The sequence below is a fragment of the Nannobrachium achirus genome (assembly GCF_963921795.1).
Source record: "Nannobrachium achirus genome assembly, chromosome: 13".
NCBI lineage: Eukaryota > Metazoa > Chordata > Actinopteri > Myctophiformes > Myctophidae > Nannobrachium > Nannobrachium achirus.
Window position 1 is genome coordinate 31,724,545 of NC_137833.1, and position 15,235 is coordinate 31,739,779.

Sequence of the window (15,235 nt, forward strand, 5' to 3'; positions counted from 1 at the left end):
CTAGAGAGGACCTACTGTTTGATGTACCTAAACCCAGTGGTGGAAAAAGTACTCACATTTTTGAAAGTAAAAGTATCAATACTGCAATGTAGAAATAGGCTACTCTATTACAAGTAAAAGTCCAGAATTCAAAATGTACTTGTGTAAAAATGTACTTAAAGTACCAAAGGTAAAAGGAATGTTTGAAAATATCCGATCCAAGCTCACAGTGAGCTTGTAGATCAGCTATTTTCAAATAGCCGAGGTATTAAATAGGGCTAATGTGGTTCATGTATGTTTTAACATATTGTAATTTATATCTGCAAAGTAACTAGTAACTAGCCTAGTTCCAGACCCTGAATCGCTAGCCACACCCCTTTAATTTAATGAAGTGAAACGAAATGTCAATTCAGGCTGAGTGTCAGGTTAACTAGTAACTAAAGTTTTCAAATAATTGTGGTGGAGTAAAAGTACAATATTTGCATCTGAGATGCAGTGGAGTAGAAGTAAAAGTACTGAAAACAGGAAATACTCAAGTAAAGTATAAATACCTCAAAGCTGTACTTAAAAGTACGTACTTAAGTAAATGTACTTAGTTACTTTACACCACTGCGTAAACCTTTGAAACACAGGTGTACCCTCAGACGCCTCTTATCACTCATCAGTAGGCTTAATATGAGTTTCCTGTAAAAGGATTAGATGATTAGGCCTTTAGATAAGTAAACACTCTGCACTAGTGTTTGAGTAGCCTGGGCTGGCTTCCAATTTCGGGCTTTTGATCCGGTCGGGAGCGGAAGATCTCCTACGTTTTTCTGTAGTCCAAAACGGACTACACTTTGGCCGGAAACAACGACCGGAAACAGTTTTAACCAGGTTTTAACCCGTACTTGCGCATGCGCTAACTACTTGCGCATGCGCTAACCGGGTTGAAACTGTTTCCGGTCGTTGTTTCCGGCCAAAGTGTAGTCCGTTTTGGACTACAGAAAAACGTAGGAGATCTTCCGCTCCCGACCGGATCAAACGGCCCGTTTAGTAAACGAAGACCAGGCTTTCCCCCAGCGGAAAGCCTGGTGATGCGAGGTTAGTGTTTGAGTGCCTGCAGGGGTGTCGCACCAAATTCTGGGCCCTGGGTACAAGGATTCACTGCGGGCCCCCCATGAATGTTCTTCACGGGGGGGGGGGGGGGGGGGACGCATTTAGACTGGGAACGCATTATTACGCAATATGTTGTGCTTTAACTATTTTGACAAATAGCAGATCTACAAGCTCACAGCGTGGCACCGAGTGCCGCGCTGCAAGCTTGTAGATGTGACAATTTGAGCAAGTCCCATTCAAAATCCCCCATCTCAAAATATTTAGTTCCAGGGACCCCCCGAAGCTAAAAGATACATATATAGTCAAAGATTTGCACATTTTCATGACTTTTCAAAAATAGCAGATCTACAAGCTTGCAGCCGCGCTGTGAGCTTGTATATCTGCTATTTTTCAATAGCTAAACTATAACATAATTAAGGCCCCTCCACCTTGGGCCCTAGTAACTCTGTCCCACGTACGTTTCCCCCCCTTGTGATGCCCCTGAGTGCCTGACTGACTCTGCAGTTCCAGGAGGTAAGTGTGCAACACTGCTCACCAAACTGAATTACTTGCTTGCATACAGTAACACAGGATCAATAGAAATACAGTTACAAAAGTGCATATTGAAACAGAAGCTTCCAGGTGAAAGAGCTGTACTAACTGTAAAAATCACACTGTAGTGGAATAGTAGTATTACAATACTCTGATCAGAACAAATGTTAGTACAGTATAGAATGGAGTAGAACACAGATACAACAATATGGGCATGAAGATGAATTGGCATTAGCAGAAAAATGTGGGCGATCTGTAAACAAATACATAAAAATAAAATTACATGGAAACTGTAATGCGAGAAGGCAGGTTTTTGCGACCGTAGGTCGCACTTACTACAGAAAGCTCCACCAGGTGTCCGTGCGTCAGTCAGTCAGTCCGTCCGTCACACGTCAGACGTCACACTTTTGCCCTGCATGCTCATATCTCCACAACCGTTGCCCCGATCCATGCCAGATTTTGCACACACACTCCTTACCTGCCAAACTACAACCTCCAAGGACCCCCGGAGCTCCAGCTCCCAGCTCCCTCGGGGACCCCCAAGTGTAAAAAATGAGCACATGTGCAAAAATTACCAAATGACCACCCCAACGGGGCTGCTCACGGGGAATTCCTGGGGACCACCCACTCCTGGTGCTCCAGAACGGATGCAAAAGTGGTGACGCCCCCAGTGGAGGACCCCCTCCACTGCAGCTCACATAAAATGCCGTAACTCGGCCTAGGAGCGTCCGGGAGAGCCGCGGCCGGTACCTATTCGTCCGCCAAGGCAACGCGGAGACCCCACCACTCATTTCTCACATGGCCCTCTTCTAGCGCCACCTTCAGGCCGATTTTCACAACACATTTTTGCCCACTACTCCTACAGTTTTGGCCCTAAAATCACGCAAATTGCTACACAATATGTCTCCACTCATCCCATCAACATGAATCTGTCCCATATAGCGCCACCTTCAGGCCGATTTTTAAAAACACATTTTTGGACACTGCTCCTACAGATGTTGCCCTAAAATCACGAAAATCACTACACAGTATGTCTACACTCATGTCATCAACATGGCTCAGGAAGATTTTGGAAAAACAAATTTTTGCCCTATTTGTGGAGATAAGTGACCTACGGTCGCTTATCTCCCGATTAGGGAGTCTTACTGGTATATCTGTGTGTGTGTGTATGTATAAGTGTTACACCTAATATGATTTAGACATAACCCATTCATTATACCTTCCCCTTTTAGGCTTTTTTCCCCCCTCTGACATCTGACCTTTTTTTTTCCTTTTTTTTAAATGTATTTCTTTTATCTTTCCCACATACAGTAGTATCATACAGTATGACAGGGGCGTAAATTTGGTTTGGTACAGATTTTTCCTACAGCTTGGCTCCCAGCTATCTAGAACATTGGTTCCCAAACCTTTTCAGCTGAGACCCAAAATATATTTGGTGTCTCCCCGGGATGTAAAAAAAAAAATATGAATTAAATAATAATTGCCTAGAGGGTGGGTCGATGGTGTAACATGCAGACTTGTGAGGCGCTCCGATCCGCACCAAATTTGAACACACACTGTTCAGGGGTTTGCCATGACATTACTCCAGGAGGCCCTGGTGGCTCCCAGGGGCACATTATTGCTCCAATATGTTGGGTGAATGGTAATTAGGGGAGGGGTTGATTCTGTGATGTAATAAGTATCTGTGTTATTGGACCGGCAAGTTTGACCCCACAAGGTGGCAGCCTCCAGCTAAAACCTAAATAGAAAGGCAATACATAATTGCTCATAACAACCACACCAGGGGGTCTAATGAAGTACTGTCAACCTCCTAGACACATGAAAACCAGAAAAAGTACAAAACTATGGCACCGCCTCTTTAAGGGGTCTGTCATGACAATAGTCACTCCAGGGGCCACATGTGGCTCCCCGAGCTATGTTAGGGGCCCACGGTGGCCAAAGACACACCATTGCTCCAATCCTCCCCAAACTTGGCACAAATGCTGTTCATTGGTCTGCTATGACAATTGTCACACCAAAATAATAATAATAATAATGTGCTAACCGATCCTACGTCTGGCTTTGTGTGCAGGTTCCTATGTATGAGTGTCCGTATGAGTACGGAACTCCATGTATGGAGATAACTGACATCAAGGACAGAACGGCCCATACAAGGAGATATGCACATGCGTCGTGTTTGATACCATGCGAAGTGAGCACACACACACACACACACACACACACACACACACACACACACACACACACACACACACACACACACACACACACACACACACACACACACACACACACACACACACGATTCCATCATAAACTGAAGGATAACTGAAGCTGAGAAATACATTCATAAAATATAAAAAGTTTAGGTGCTGGTCCATATCAGCAGTACATATTTTAAAACAAAAAGAGCAGTGTGTAGCACTATCATGACCCCATTGTGGTTATTCTTAGAATGTGTAGCATTAGCATCTCTATGTGCAGCTGCACACCCAAGTTAAGCTCTTGCCCACTCCCGAAAGACTAACAGAACATAATAATAAGGGTGGTAATAATAATAATAATAATAAGGGTAAGGGGGGTAATAATAATAATAATAATGACAAGCATTAAAATCACCTTCCCTCAACAACTCCAAACTAGGGCAAAACTGTTCATTTCAGTGAACAAACCTGTCCATGCTGTTGAAGCATCACAAACTGCATGCACATGTCTAGAGTGCTGCTGTGGTGATTAACAGGCCATTGCTTAACAAAAGATTACAAGGCAAGGGCTGCAATTCACTCCCTCAAAATCAGTAGATACAGTAGGCTACACAAACATAATCAGTCACCCTAAAAATAATGTCTACTAGTGTTTTAAATTGGATTACAGAAATGATCAAGTGCAAGCCTCACTGTCTCATGCTGTGTAGACTGCACTGAACATTATTTGATTTGTTAACTTGAATAATTTGGCCAGGACTTCATGTTCACCTTTATCTGACTGCCTGCAATGCTTTCAACTGTGCTTCTCTGAGAATAAAAACTGATAGCCTAGCATATCGTCGTTGTAGGGTGGAAACCTCGTATCTCCAAGTTTCAAATTTGTACATTTTTTCGCAAAGTAAAGCCCTGCTTCATCACACAAGGCAGTTGCATAAAAGTAGTGAAAACAGCCGATCTACAAGCACACAACGCCTCGCGGTGCGATCTATTATGTTGAAATAGCTCTTTCTCAATAGACATATTGGACGGTCACCCAGAACTTTTGCCAACGCAAAATGTAAATCCTGGCTATGCCATTGCCCAGGCTAGCCCACTTTAACACTGGGTATAGTTTGTCATATTACGCCGTCTCTATTCTATTGTTGCCTGGAGTTTCCTGAAGCTTAATTAGAATGACACATTCATACTGTACATAATGGAGAGTAAGCCCCTCATACAAATACAAAATCTCAAAGTAATAGAATTTTCCTGATCAAATCATTCATGTGGTTCACTTCAGAAACAATCAGTCTATGGCTAATTTGCAAATAAATGATGTTTATGGCTATTTTGGGGTTGCAGCTGTGATCAGCCGCTCTTCAGACCGACATATTGGTCCCGTCTCTACTTTTTTTTGATTGATCACTTGTTATAAAACTGTCAATCATGACAATCGCTGTCAAAGAGAATTTAACTTTGGATGCTTGCTGTTCAAAAACAGACCACCTGGGTGTTCCATCAGAAAAATGGAAAGCACCACATACGTAGTTAAAAGATGTGCATCTGGTGCGTGTTACAAACAGAACTTCTGTAGAGGACTTTTGAAAAGTAAAAGTATAATAAGCGCTTCATATTAAATTAAGAAAAGTCTTCCGTATCAAGGTGAATGTATGTATGTTTTGAGCTGTTAAAGAGGGTCTCTGGGTTAAAATAACCTCTTGCTAAAGTTGTAGAATTTGTAAGGAATAGACTGTGATACATTCACAGTCCATTGTTCACTTCTCCAATCAAATAGGCTACACACATTTAAATCAGATGCAAGCAACTAGCAAACCTGTTACTTCCCACAGGGCTACAGTACACAGAACCACCATATTTTAGATGAAAAGGGAAGAACATGCAAAGGTCTCCTCCGTGCTAATGATAGTATTTATTTACTCAACTACTTCAATGAACTGTGGCTTTAAAAGGTATGATTAAGTACATTAGGACGTTTCACTCACATCCAATCATCATCATGGCCACGGCAAAGATCTTCTCCCCATCTGTAGTTGGAGCTATATTTCCAAAGCCGATGCTGGTCAGACTGGTCATGGTGAAGTATAAAGAGGTGATGTAGACAGAGTCTTTGTTAGGTCCACCCTCCCATTTCCCTGAACCGCTGGCATTGAAGCGGTATGGCGTTCCCACCGTCTCGGCTAACATGTAGAGCCAGCTGTCCACACGCACAATGTTGGTGTCTTCATCGATGACCTCGTAATCACCAATGCTGTACCTGTGTGAGGGAACCAGAGGTGGTGTTTCTAAGTCAGGTTCATGTCTCTCTTGTGTTGCATGCGTATGGCCTCTTACTGTAGGTGACAAAATATAGATCATTAATGCAACAGTCTCCATTGGTGTGTGTGAGGCTGTCAAAGTCCAAGAGAAAAATTGGTGTCATGACAAATACATGTTACATCACATACTATTTTTACCGGAATATTCCTTGGCCCGGTAGATGCTAACCAAGAGAATAGTGGAGATTGTAACCGGGGTTAAATCAGTAGGGTGCATGAAAATGCTTTAGCATGTTCATGTTACAGCATGAAAATGTGTTACATAAAAAACAAAGTAGAGACGGGACCAATATGTCAGTCTGAAGAGCGGCTGATCACAGCTGCAACACCAAAATACCCATAAACATCATTTATTTGCAAATTAGCCATAGCCATTGTTTCTGAAGTGAACCACATGAATGATTTGATCAGGAAAATTCTGTTACTTTGAGATTTTGTATTTGTATGACCTTCTTGTCTCTTGAAGACTAGTCATTGTCTCCACCAGCCGAAAGGCATGGGGAGACTATGTTTTCGACCCTATCCGTCTGTCCGCCAATTTTCGTGAAATGTTGTATGCACATTCCCACTAGGCAGAGGAAGAAATCCCACTTCAAAATGTTTAAATCAGCCTCATGGTGGTGCTATAACAGGCCAATTTGTGTTTTTACCTTTAACTCCACCGATAAATGGAAAACTTTGTATGCGCACTCCCTAGACAGAGGCTAAGGAAAAACCTTTGCCCTGCATTTTTCACATTTGCCTTTTATAGCGCCACCAGGAGGCCAACTTATGTATTCTTTGCTATTACTCCATCAGATTTTCTCCAACAATCAAGCAAATCAGTACACAGTATAGTCATGTGATCAAGACCGATCCATCTGATATTTAATATTCCATCCTAATTGGCTAATATTGGCTTCCAAAGTTTGCAGGATTGCTATGTTTTTTAACAAAATGCATCAAATCATCAACGCAGCTTGCGATTACCGTGTAATTTGCCACACATTTTCCCACTAGGTCAAGGAAAGAAATGCTACCCTTTTCACATTGGCCTGTTATAGCGCCACCTGCAGGTAGACTTTAGCAAAACACATTTTTGTAACACAATGCCTCAAATCATGCATGCAGCATCCGATTGCCATGAGATTTTTGATGAGAACACATGCCACCCTTTTTACATTGGCCTATTATAGCGCCACCAGGATGCCTGCCCTGGTGGAGACCTGTGCTCGAAAGAGCACTATCATATTCAAGTTACAATATAATATAATATACTGTACATAATCAATTGTTGCTGTCGGATGGAAACCTCATAGAAACTGTTACTTTTCAGGATTCAAATTAAAAAATATATCAATAGTTGTGGATCTGGATCGGTTATTTTTGCTACTTGTGTGACACTGTAGTGTGACGAAGTAGGGCATTCATCTACAAAAAAAAAACGAAAGGTTTTTCCCGACAGCAACGAAACACAATATTAAATGTCAAGCATACTTAGACATACCAAATGCAGGCTAGCCAGTGGGCAGCCAAGCCGAAAACACACACCAGCAGCACCAAGACCGCCGCCCCATACTCAATATAGTGGTCCAGTTTGCGGGCGACCCGACCCAACCGGAGCAGACGGACCACCTTCAGCGAGCTGAAGAGACTGCTAATTCCCTAAAGGAGGGACAAGAGAGGAGACAGAGAGAGACACATGTCACGGTGGGCTCCATAGCAATGATGAGGAGAAAGCATGCAGTGAAACCTATTGCCCTCTCAGTGCACCGTTAACGAGCCAATTTAATGCCATAGCAACCCCAGCCCAGGCACCCTCTGGAAATCTCCCATATGCCAGGCAGGAGACCTCTTCACCAGACTATTATAATGTACCTCAGTTAAACCTGCGGTAATTTCATTGAATCAAACGTCCTGTCACCTCATATTGTTCAAACCTCCTGAGGCAGCTAAATAGTTCACTACACGTATAGTAATTGTCTTTGCCAGGCCATTAGGCCGGGAGCTGAAGACTATAGCCAATTCAAAATGTTCCATCCTTCATATGCCGTCATGTCCTCGCGCCTCAGTCTCTCCCCTGAGGAAGGAGGCTAAGTTTAGATCAAGGAATTGATCATTAAGAATGGGAAGCTCACTGAAGTGTCATTTTGAAACAACAGCAATTACTTTCAACATGTTACACAGCTAGATCACTGGTAATTGCTCAGATTATTGCTCAGATGTCATGTACTGGACAGCGTATTTCTCTATTATGCTTAGGAATTGAGCTGTTTGACATACATTCTCCCATAGATCTATCCATGATGCACAACAAACCGCAGGATGTGTAAATAAAAATCGATGAAACAAAACCATTATTGAATTTGTAAGTGTATATCACATTATCAGATGGTCAAATGTAATGAGGGTGCAATTTGTGAAAAGGAATGGAGGAATACAGAGTGAGAGTATAGGCTACATTGTATTCCTAAAGAATAGACATGAACAGTGTGCAGTATACTACAACAACGCTGTAATAATATCGAGGACTAAAACATGTAAATACTACTTAAAAAAACTGCTGAATGAATAAATCACCTTTGATCACTGTTATTCAGAGATGTATAGAGCATTTCAATATCTCTTCCAGTCAGGGGCGCCACACCAAATTCGGGGCCCTGGGTACAAGGATTCACTGCGGGCCCCCCATGAATGTTAACTATTGAAAAATAGCAGATATACAAGCTCACAGATCTGCTATTTTTGAAAAATCATGAAAATGTGTGCAAGAAACCTATGTCAAGGACCCCCAAGATGATATGTATTTGGCCACGGACCCCGATCTCAAAATATTTAGTTCCAGGGACCCCCAGAAGCAAAATTTGAGTTAGAAATGTTCGCTTAAAAAATACATATATTCAAAGATTTTCACACATTTTCACAACTTTTCAAAAATAGCAGATCTACAAGCTCGCAGCGCGGCACTCGGTGCCACGCTGTGAGCTTGTATATCTGCTATTTTTCAATAGATGTAGTTATTAGGGCCCCTCCACCTTGGGCCCCAGTAACTCAGTCCCATTTTCCTACCCCTTGTGACGCCCCTGCTTCCAGTATAATTAAGTGGGACACTTTCACTCTCAAACCTTGTAACTGTGTATAGGGTGAAGCACTACCCATAGTTCTTACCGTTCATCAATTGACTTTTTCCATGTTTACATGATTAGAATACTATCAGATCAAACGTTTTAACAGCTCTAGATCATCCTTTTGAAGTCTGCAACAATGCACAGCTGTTGGATTCCATCTCCCAAACATACAAATTCACATCCCATAGCCCAAGAGCTGGGGATGGCTGGCTGCAGCATCCAATAACTACACAGTTGGACAGGTCTTTTTAAAGGCCAGTCCACACCAATGATTAGTTATACGACAAAACAAACAGATCACAAACACGTTGCTCACATTAACTGCCATTGTAAGGTTACATGTTGTCCATCTCTCTGTCTGTCTGTCTGTCTGTCTGTCTGTATATCTCTCTCTCCAACACACGCACACACGCACGCACGCACGCATGCACGCACGCACACACACACACACACACACACACACACACACACACAGTGTAGCATAAGCTTGTCTTTTCTTTACCAGACACCTGAGAGGGTTAGAGAAAAATTGAGCGAGCCAATTGGATAAAGTAAAGGAGAGCATATAGCTATTTCATATTTCTATACAACAGTAGGCTTGAAGAAATACAATATTATAATCAGTGGTGGACAATCTACAACGCCCCAGACACTGGAGCCAAAATATGTTTACTCCCGGTCAAATATTACTCCACAATAAATTAAAGTTATACTATGTAACTTTTTTTATAAAACATATCTTAAAATTGTCCTAACTATTAAATCGCTAAAGTTTTAATTAATTTCAGCCCCAAAAGCCTTTTCTTTATATGTTTTCTACTTAGCCGTGACAGGGGCGGGATTTCCCAGCAAAATTACGTCATCTGCATCATCCGTATACGTTGTGTATACGTTGGCCAATCACATCGCGGATCATACACACATGATACACTACCGGCCAATCACAGCGTATCTGCCGTCTCTTCAGGAAGTAGCCTCCCTCAGCTACAGTGATTCTTAACCTCTTAATCCCCAAATCCTGGCCAGAAAATTACATTCTACCCCTCCACGGATTCGTATCGGTCGTGGTGGGATGCGGCACCGCTCCGGTGGTCCGCGGCGGTGGTCCGCGACGACTCCGGGCGAAAAACGGCCGAAAAAAGCAATACCGCTACTGACCACTAGTTTAGCAACTTACACAGTATAGCTTTAAAGTTGCTCTGTCAAATTTGTACTGGAGTACTTAAAAATACTTAAAGGACTACTTCACTCATTTTCAACTTGAATTCAATAGCTCACAGACACAACTTATCGACCCCATTCGATTGATATCCACACACTGAATGGGAATTTGTCACGTCTTTTCAGACGATTGGTGCAGTAGTTTTCTTTGAATGAAAGGGACCAGGACTGACAGATACAGAGATCTCTATATATGGACACAAAACGGACACAGACAGATAGATATTTGGGTACTCTGACAAAGACCCTGACAATATGACTCAGACATATTGGTAGATGTGAGGGCCGTGCAGCAGCCGAAATAATATAATATAAGGTACAAGTACACAGCATGTCGCTATGCAATGCATTGGGAGCTTATTTGAAATAAGACTTAGGAGGTTAATTCATATGTATTTTTCCCTTCCTAGAAATGTAGTGGAGTCTGTGGTGGAATTCAGATCAATCAATAATCAATGAGAAAATGAGGAGACAAGACAATGTATTGGGTAGTGGTGGTGGTCAAGTTTATGTAACATGATATCATCTAGCATGGACAGAAGTACAGTTAACACTCTGGGCAGTGGTAAAGTAGTTCTACCAAGAATAATGGTCACTAATGATATACTGGGTGGCTTCAAGGGCTCTGGGACGAGCTGTACCATAAGATTATGCTTTACCAAAACAATAGCTACTCAGTCCTATAGTGAGACATCTAGACTATTACAAGCTATCCAGTATCAATGATGTATCATAAGGCTAGATATTAATATAATCAATGAACACATGATCTACTCTATAACGTCACACATAATCATTATCAATCATGATAACATCTAATCTATTACAAGTCAAAGTTCATTATCTGTCTTTGAGTAAAAGTCATCTAAGTATGCACTAATACAAATACTCAAGTAAAGTAGCCCACAGATACTCAACCACTGATTATAATATAACAGGTTGGCATGCTATGGAAATGATAAACTATCTCTGACTCTGCTCCTCGTCTTCATGTGTCTGTCACCATCTGTCACTGAGTTCAGGACAGCCCTGTCTTCTGTTTATATCCTATACTCTACAGTATGTCCCGGGGGAAATGTAACAATATTACTGTTGCTGTGGAAACAATCGGTCGTGACTCGCCGCCTGGGTGTGAACTGTGGACTGTCCAGCTTCATATACTGTAATTGCAAACCACAATTTTAGGATTCTGTTGCACTTTATTGTTACAAGTTGCAACTCGTTTCATTGCGAATCACTGGTGTGGACTTGCCTTGATCATTCAGTCAACAAACCTCTACAAAGGATACATTATGTGGATCCAGATCATACTCCAAGCGCCTTGGAGAGCTTCATCTCTCCTCACTCTCAGCTGAGAAACAAATTATGATTTGGAAGTTGGAACGATTGATTGATTGTATAATTGAATACTAAATTAGAATCTGAGCCTTTTTCACATGTCATGTACGGCTCGTCCGTCCGTCCGTCAGTCGTTTTCTTGAACCATTTGTCTACAATGAATACAATAAAAGGAATCCCTGGACTCCTTGGACCTTCCCACTTCCCATCTGTGCCTGACTACATGTTGTGTTTTCTTCAAAAATACATTTGCTACTAATCTAACAGACCAACAGATTCGGTACACATTGGGCCCTTTCTTTTGCAATGAGGATTTAGGGGATCCTAAAGCCTATTATTGTAGGTTACAGTAGCCTAAATTTGTAATCACAATTGGGCTACATTCATTATTTATCACTCAATTCGACTCAGACTCAGGGTGTACAGGTGACCGTCTGACAGGTCAGGTTGACATGCAGGGACAGAGGATCCACAGGGACATTCTGTGAGCAGAGCAGGAGCCTAACCTGTGGATTATAACTAATATATATGATATGTATAACTATCACCTACATGTTACTAATTATACAGAATATAATTGTAATCAGGTCTTTCTATCCTGCACAATGAATTAATCAAATTCAAACTGACAGAGCGAATGGCATGGCATGACGCACATCGCAAATAATTTCTTTGAATAGACTATCATCTTATATAAACAGAATTGACACAAGGAGCTGACACTCTCACTTCTGCTGATTATGGGAAAAATAGAGTCACTGAGATTTGTGGACAATTAGGGCAGAAGGAGACAACTCCAGTGTATGTCCATTGGCAGCATGCACTCTACAAACGAAGTGACATAGCGGGTGGTTTTAGGATCCTACGGTATATACGCTTTCCTCAACCTGTGTTGCCAAAATACCAATTATGGGGAAATAGCAACAACACGCCCGCGGCCACACCTCCATGCGCAAAGAACGGAGTCGGCATAATGGGCAGCGGGTATCGCGATCCCAAAATACCATTTAGGGATAGAGCATGTTGCCTTGCCCGTATTTCACGGGTACAGGGTGAGGATAAGGGGTAACGGGTGGCACACTGTATAGACCCCATTATCTCTGGAGTCATGTGGTCAAGATGTATCAGATTTGTCATATTCCATTCTCATTGGCTTTGATTGACTTCCAAATCTTGCAGGCCCTGGGCAGCAGGCAACCGACCTTGGAGATCTGGGCTCAGGGTGCACTTTTCAAGTTATTTCCTTTGTTTACTCTGGACAAGGGTAAAAACCTGCTTATATAAACCTAATCAGAGTTCTGTATTTACATGAACAAAAAAAAAATCAGTAGGAACGAACCAACACAAGGCTCTACAATACACGAATAGTAAACATTGAAACGATAGCTGCAAATCTTTTCACAGCACAGAGTGAACGTCCAACTCATCTTCAACGATTTTCAGAATGTCTGTTTCCTGGTCCTGAACTGGACGCTCAGTTACAGTGGATAATGGACCAGCTACAGCACCAAACAGTAAACAAATGTCTTATACCTAGTGCTGCACAATCTCACAGGATGAAGAGGTTAAGCGACCAGCACCTAAAGTAAATGCCTACTCAGCTCCTTCGCGTATTGAAACACCCTCTCAGTGATAAATTTAAAGAGACAACACCAATCGCATCAGTGTGCTGTGCCGTTAGTGAGTGTATAGGATTTCTTTACTTTGGTGGTGGTGGTGGTGTGTGAGGGGGTGCTATTGATCTTTCTAATGTGCTGTGGTGTGCAAGGAGCACACGACTGCAGCACTCATGTCACTCGATCTGACCTGGCTGCCAGTCGGAGCCCTCAGCCTCCCTGACATCACTTTACAGACGCAAGGTGCCAGCTCTATTGGATTAACAGTAAGATTATTATGGCTCTGGATCTGAAGTCATTATTCTTAAACTCTATATCAAATCATTTTTGGAAAAAGCAGGCTTTACCTGAATCCTATAACTCGATATCTCTTAAGTCCAGGTATCCAGTCAGTAAAGTCAGTCAACGAGAACTTTGTTAGGTGTAACAACAGCGATCGCTTATCCAGATTAAACGTTTTTGCAAATGGCAGACATGTAATTCATGATTCTAATGTTGTCCACAATCTTTGAAATAGCTTAAAGCTCTGAAATTAGATGTAATGGAATAGCAAATACCCCCAGCCCTCTTTTGGATCACTTTTTCCAAATAAGCTTTAACTAGTAACATGGTAAAATGTAAGATCAAAATAGAAATTCTAAGAATTGTTTAACCATTGTAACTAAAACACCAAAAAAAAGAAATAGTGGTACAAAAGATTTTGTGTGTACCACAATAATATGGTATGCCTGAAATTATTTTCATTTGCTGTGTTTTCTTATAACTTGATATCCAACAAAATATTCATGAGGAACTGTATTCCTTATGACCAATAACAAATGAATGACATGGCAATCGTTTTAGATCAGCAGATGTGCATTCACTTGGTGCATTCATTACTGGTGGATGCCTGGATGGTCAGGTTTTTGTAGTAAATCAGTGCAGTAAATTAAGAGATTAAAACGGATACGAAGCAGTTTAACGAGGCAAATTCAATCTTTACTGTTGTATTTTTCAGGACCTCCAAGGATGTTGTTCAGATTCAGGGATAGGCAAGCTTTACTATCAAGTTTCTAGACTAGCATAACTTCAAACACCCAACCCCACCCATAACTGACCACTACACTATTTCTTATAATAAAATTCTAATTCACACTAATTTAATGACTTACTTGGAATTAGATGTCAACGGTGTCATAAGTTAAAAAAAAAGTAATCTAAGCGTTTGAAATCCAAATTGCAGTCAGTCGATAAACAACTAGAAAAAGTGCTCCTCAAGCACAAGTCTCCACCAGGCCAGGTAGCTCATTGTGGGCCAGCGATGTTCGTAATTCAGTCATTGTAGAGGTGAGTGGAATGGCTGCCTTCATGATTTAAGGCATTTTGTTCGAAATGAGCCACTCCTGCAAACTTTAGATGACAATCTTAGCCAATCAGGATGGAATACGAAAAATCTGACAGATCTGTGTTGATCACATGACTATAGACTAGAGATAATGTGTACTGATTTGGATGATGTTTGGACAAAATCTGTAGGACGAACGGAAGGACGGAAGGACAGACGGACGGACGGATGGACGGACAGACGGACAGGGTGCAAAACATAGCTCGGTCACGCCTTCGGGCTTCGGCCTGGCGGAGACGACAACAACAACAACAACAACACCACACACACACACACACACACACACACACACACACACACACACACACACACACACACACACACACACACATGGAGAGGAGTGTCATTTATAGTCACATTGTTGCTGAAGAATTGTTCTGAAATGGAAATTATCAATTAAGGAACAAGATGAGCTGAGTGTTTCAGAGGTTTAGCAGCAGGG

General features: G+C 41.8%; 1 protein-coding gene across 1 annotated transcript in view; it reads right to left on the reverse strand.

Annotated features, from left to right (window-relative positions):
- The window catches only part of kcnh1a (potassium voltage-gated channel, subfamily H (eag-related), member 1a), a gene marked incomplete at both ends in the record, with an annotated part of 60,106 nt that overhangs the window by 20,934 nt on the left and 23,937 nt on the right, over positions 1 to 15,235 (reverse strand). The window contains 2 exons of the mRNA XM_080740678.1: positions 5,795 to 6,066; positions 7,614 to 7,771. Of these exons, the coding sequence (XP_080596804.1) occupies positions 5,795 to 6,066; positions 7,614 to 7,771 (430 nt within the window). The remainder of the gene's footprint in view (positions 1 to 5,794; positions 6,067 to 7,613; positions 7,772 to 15,235) is intronic.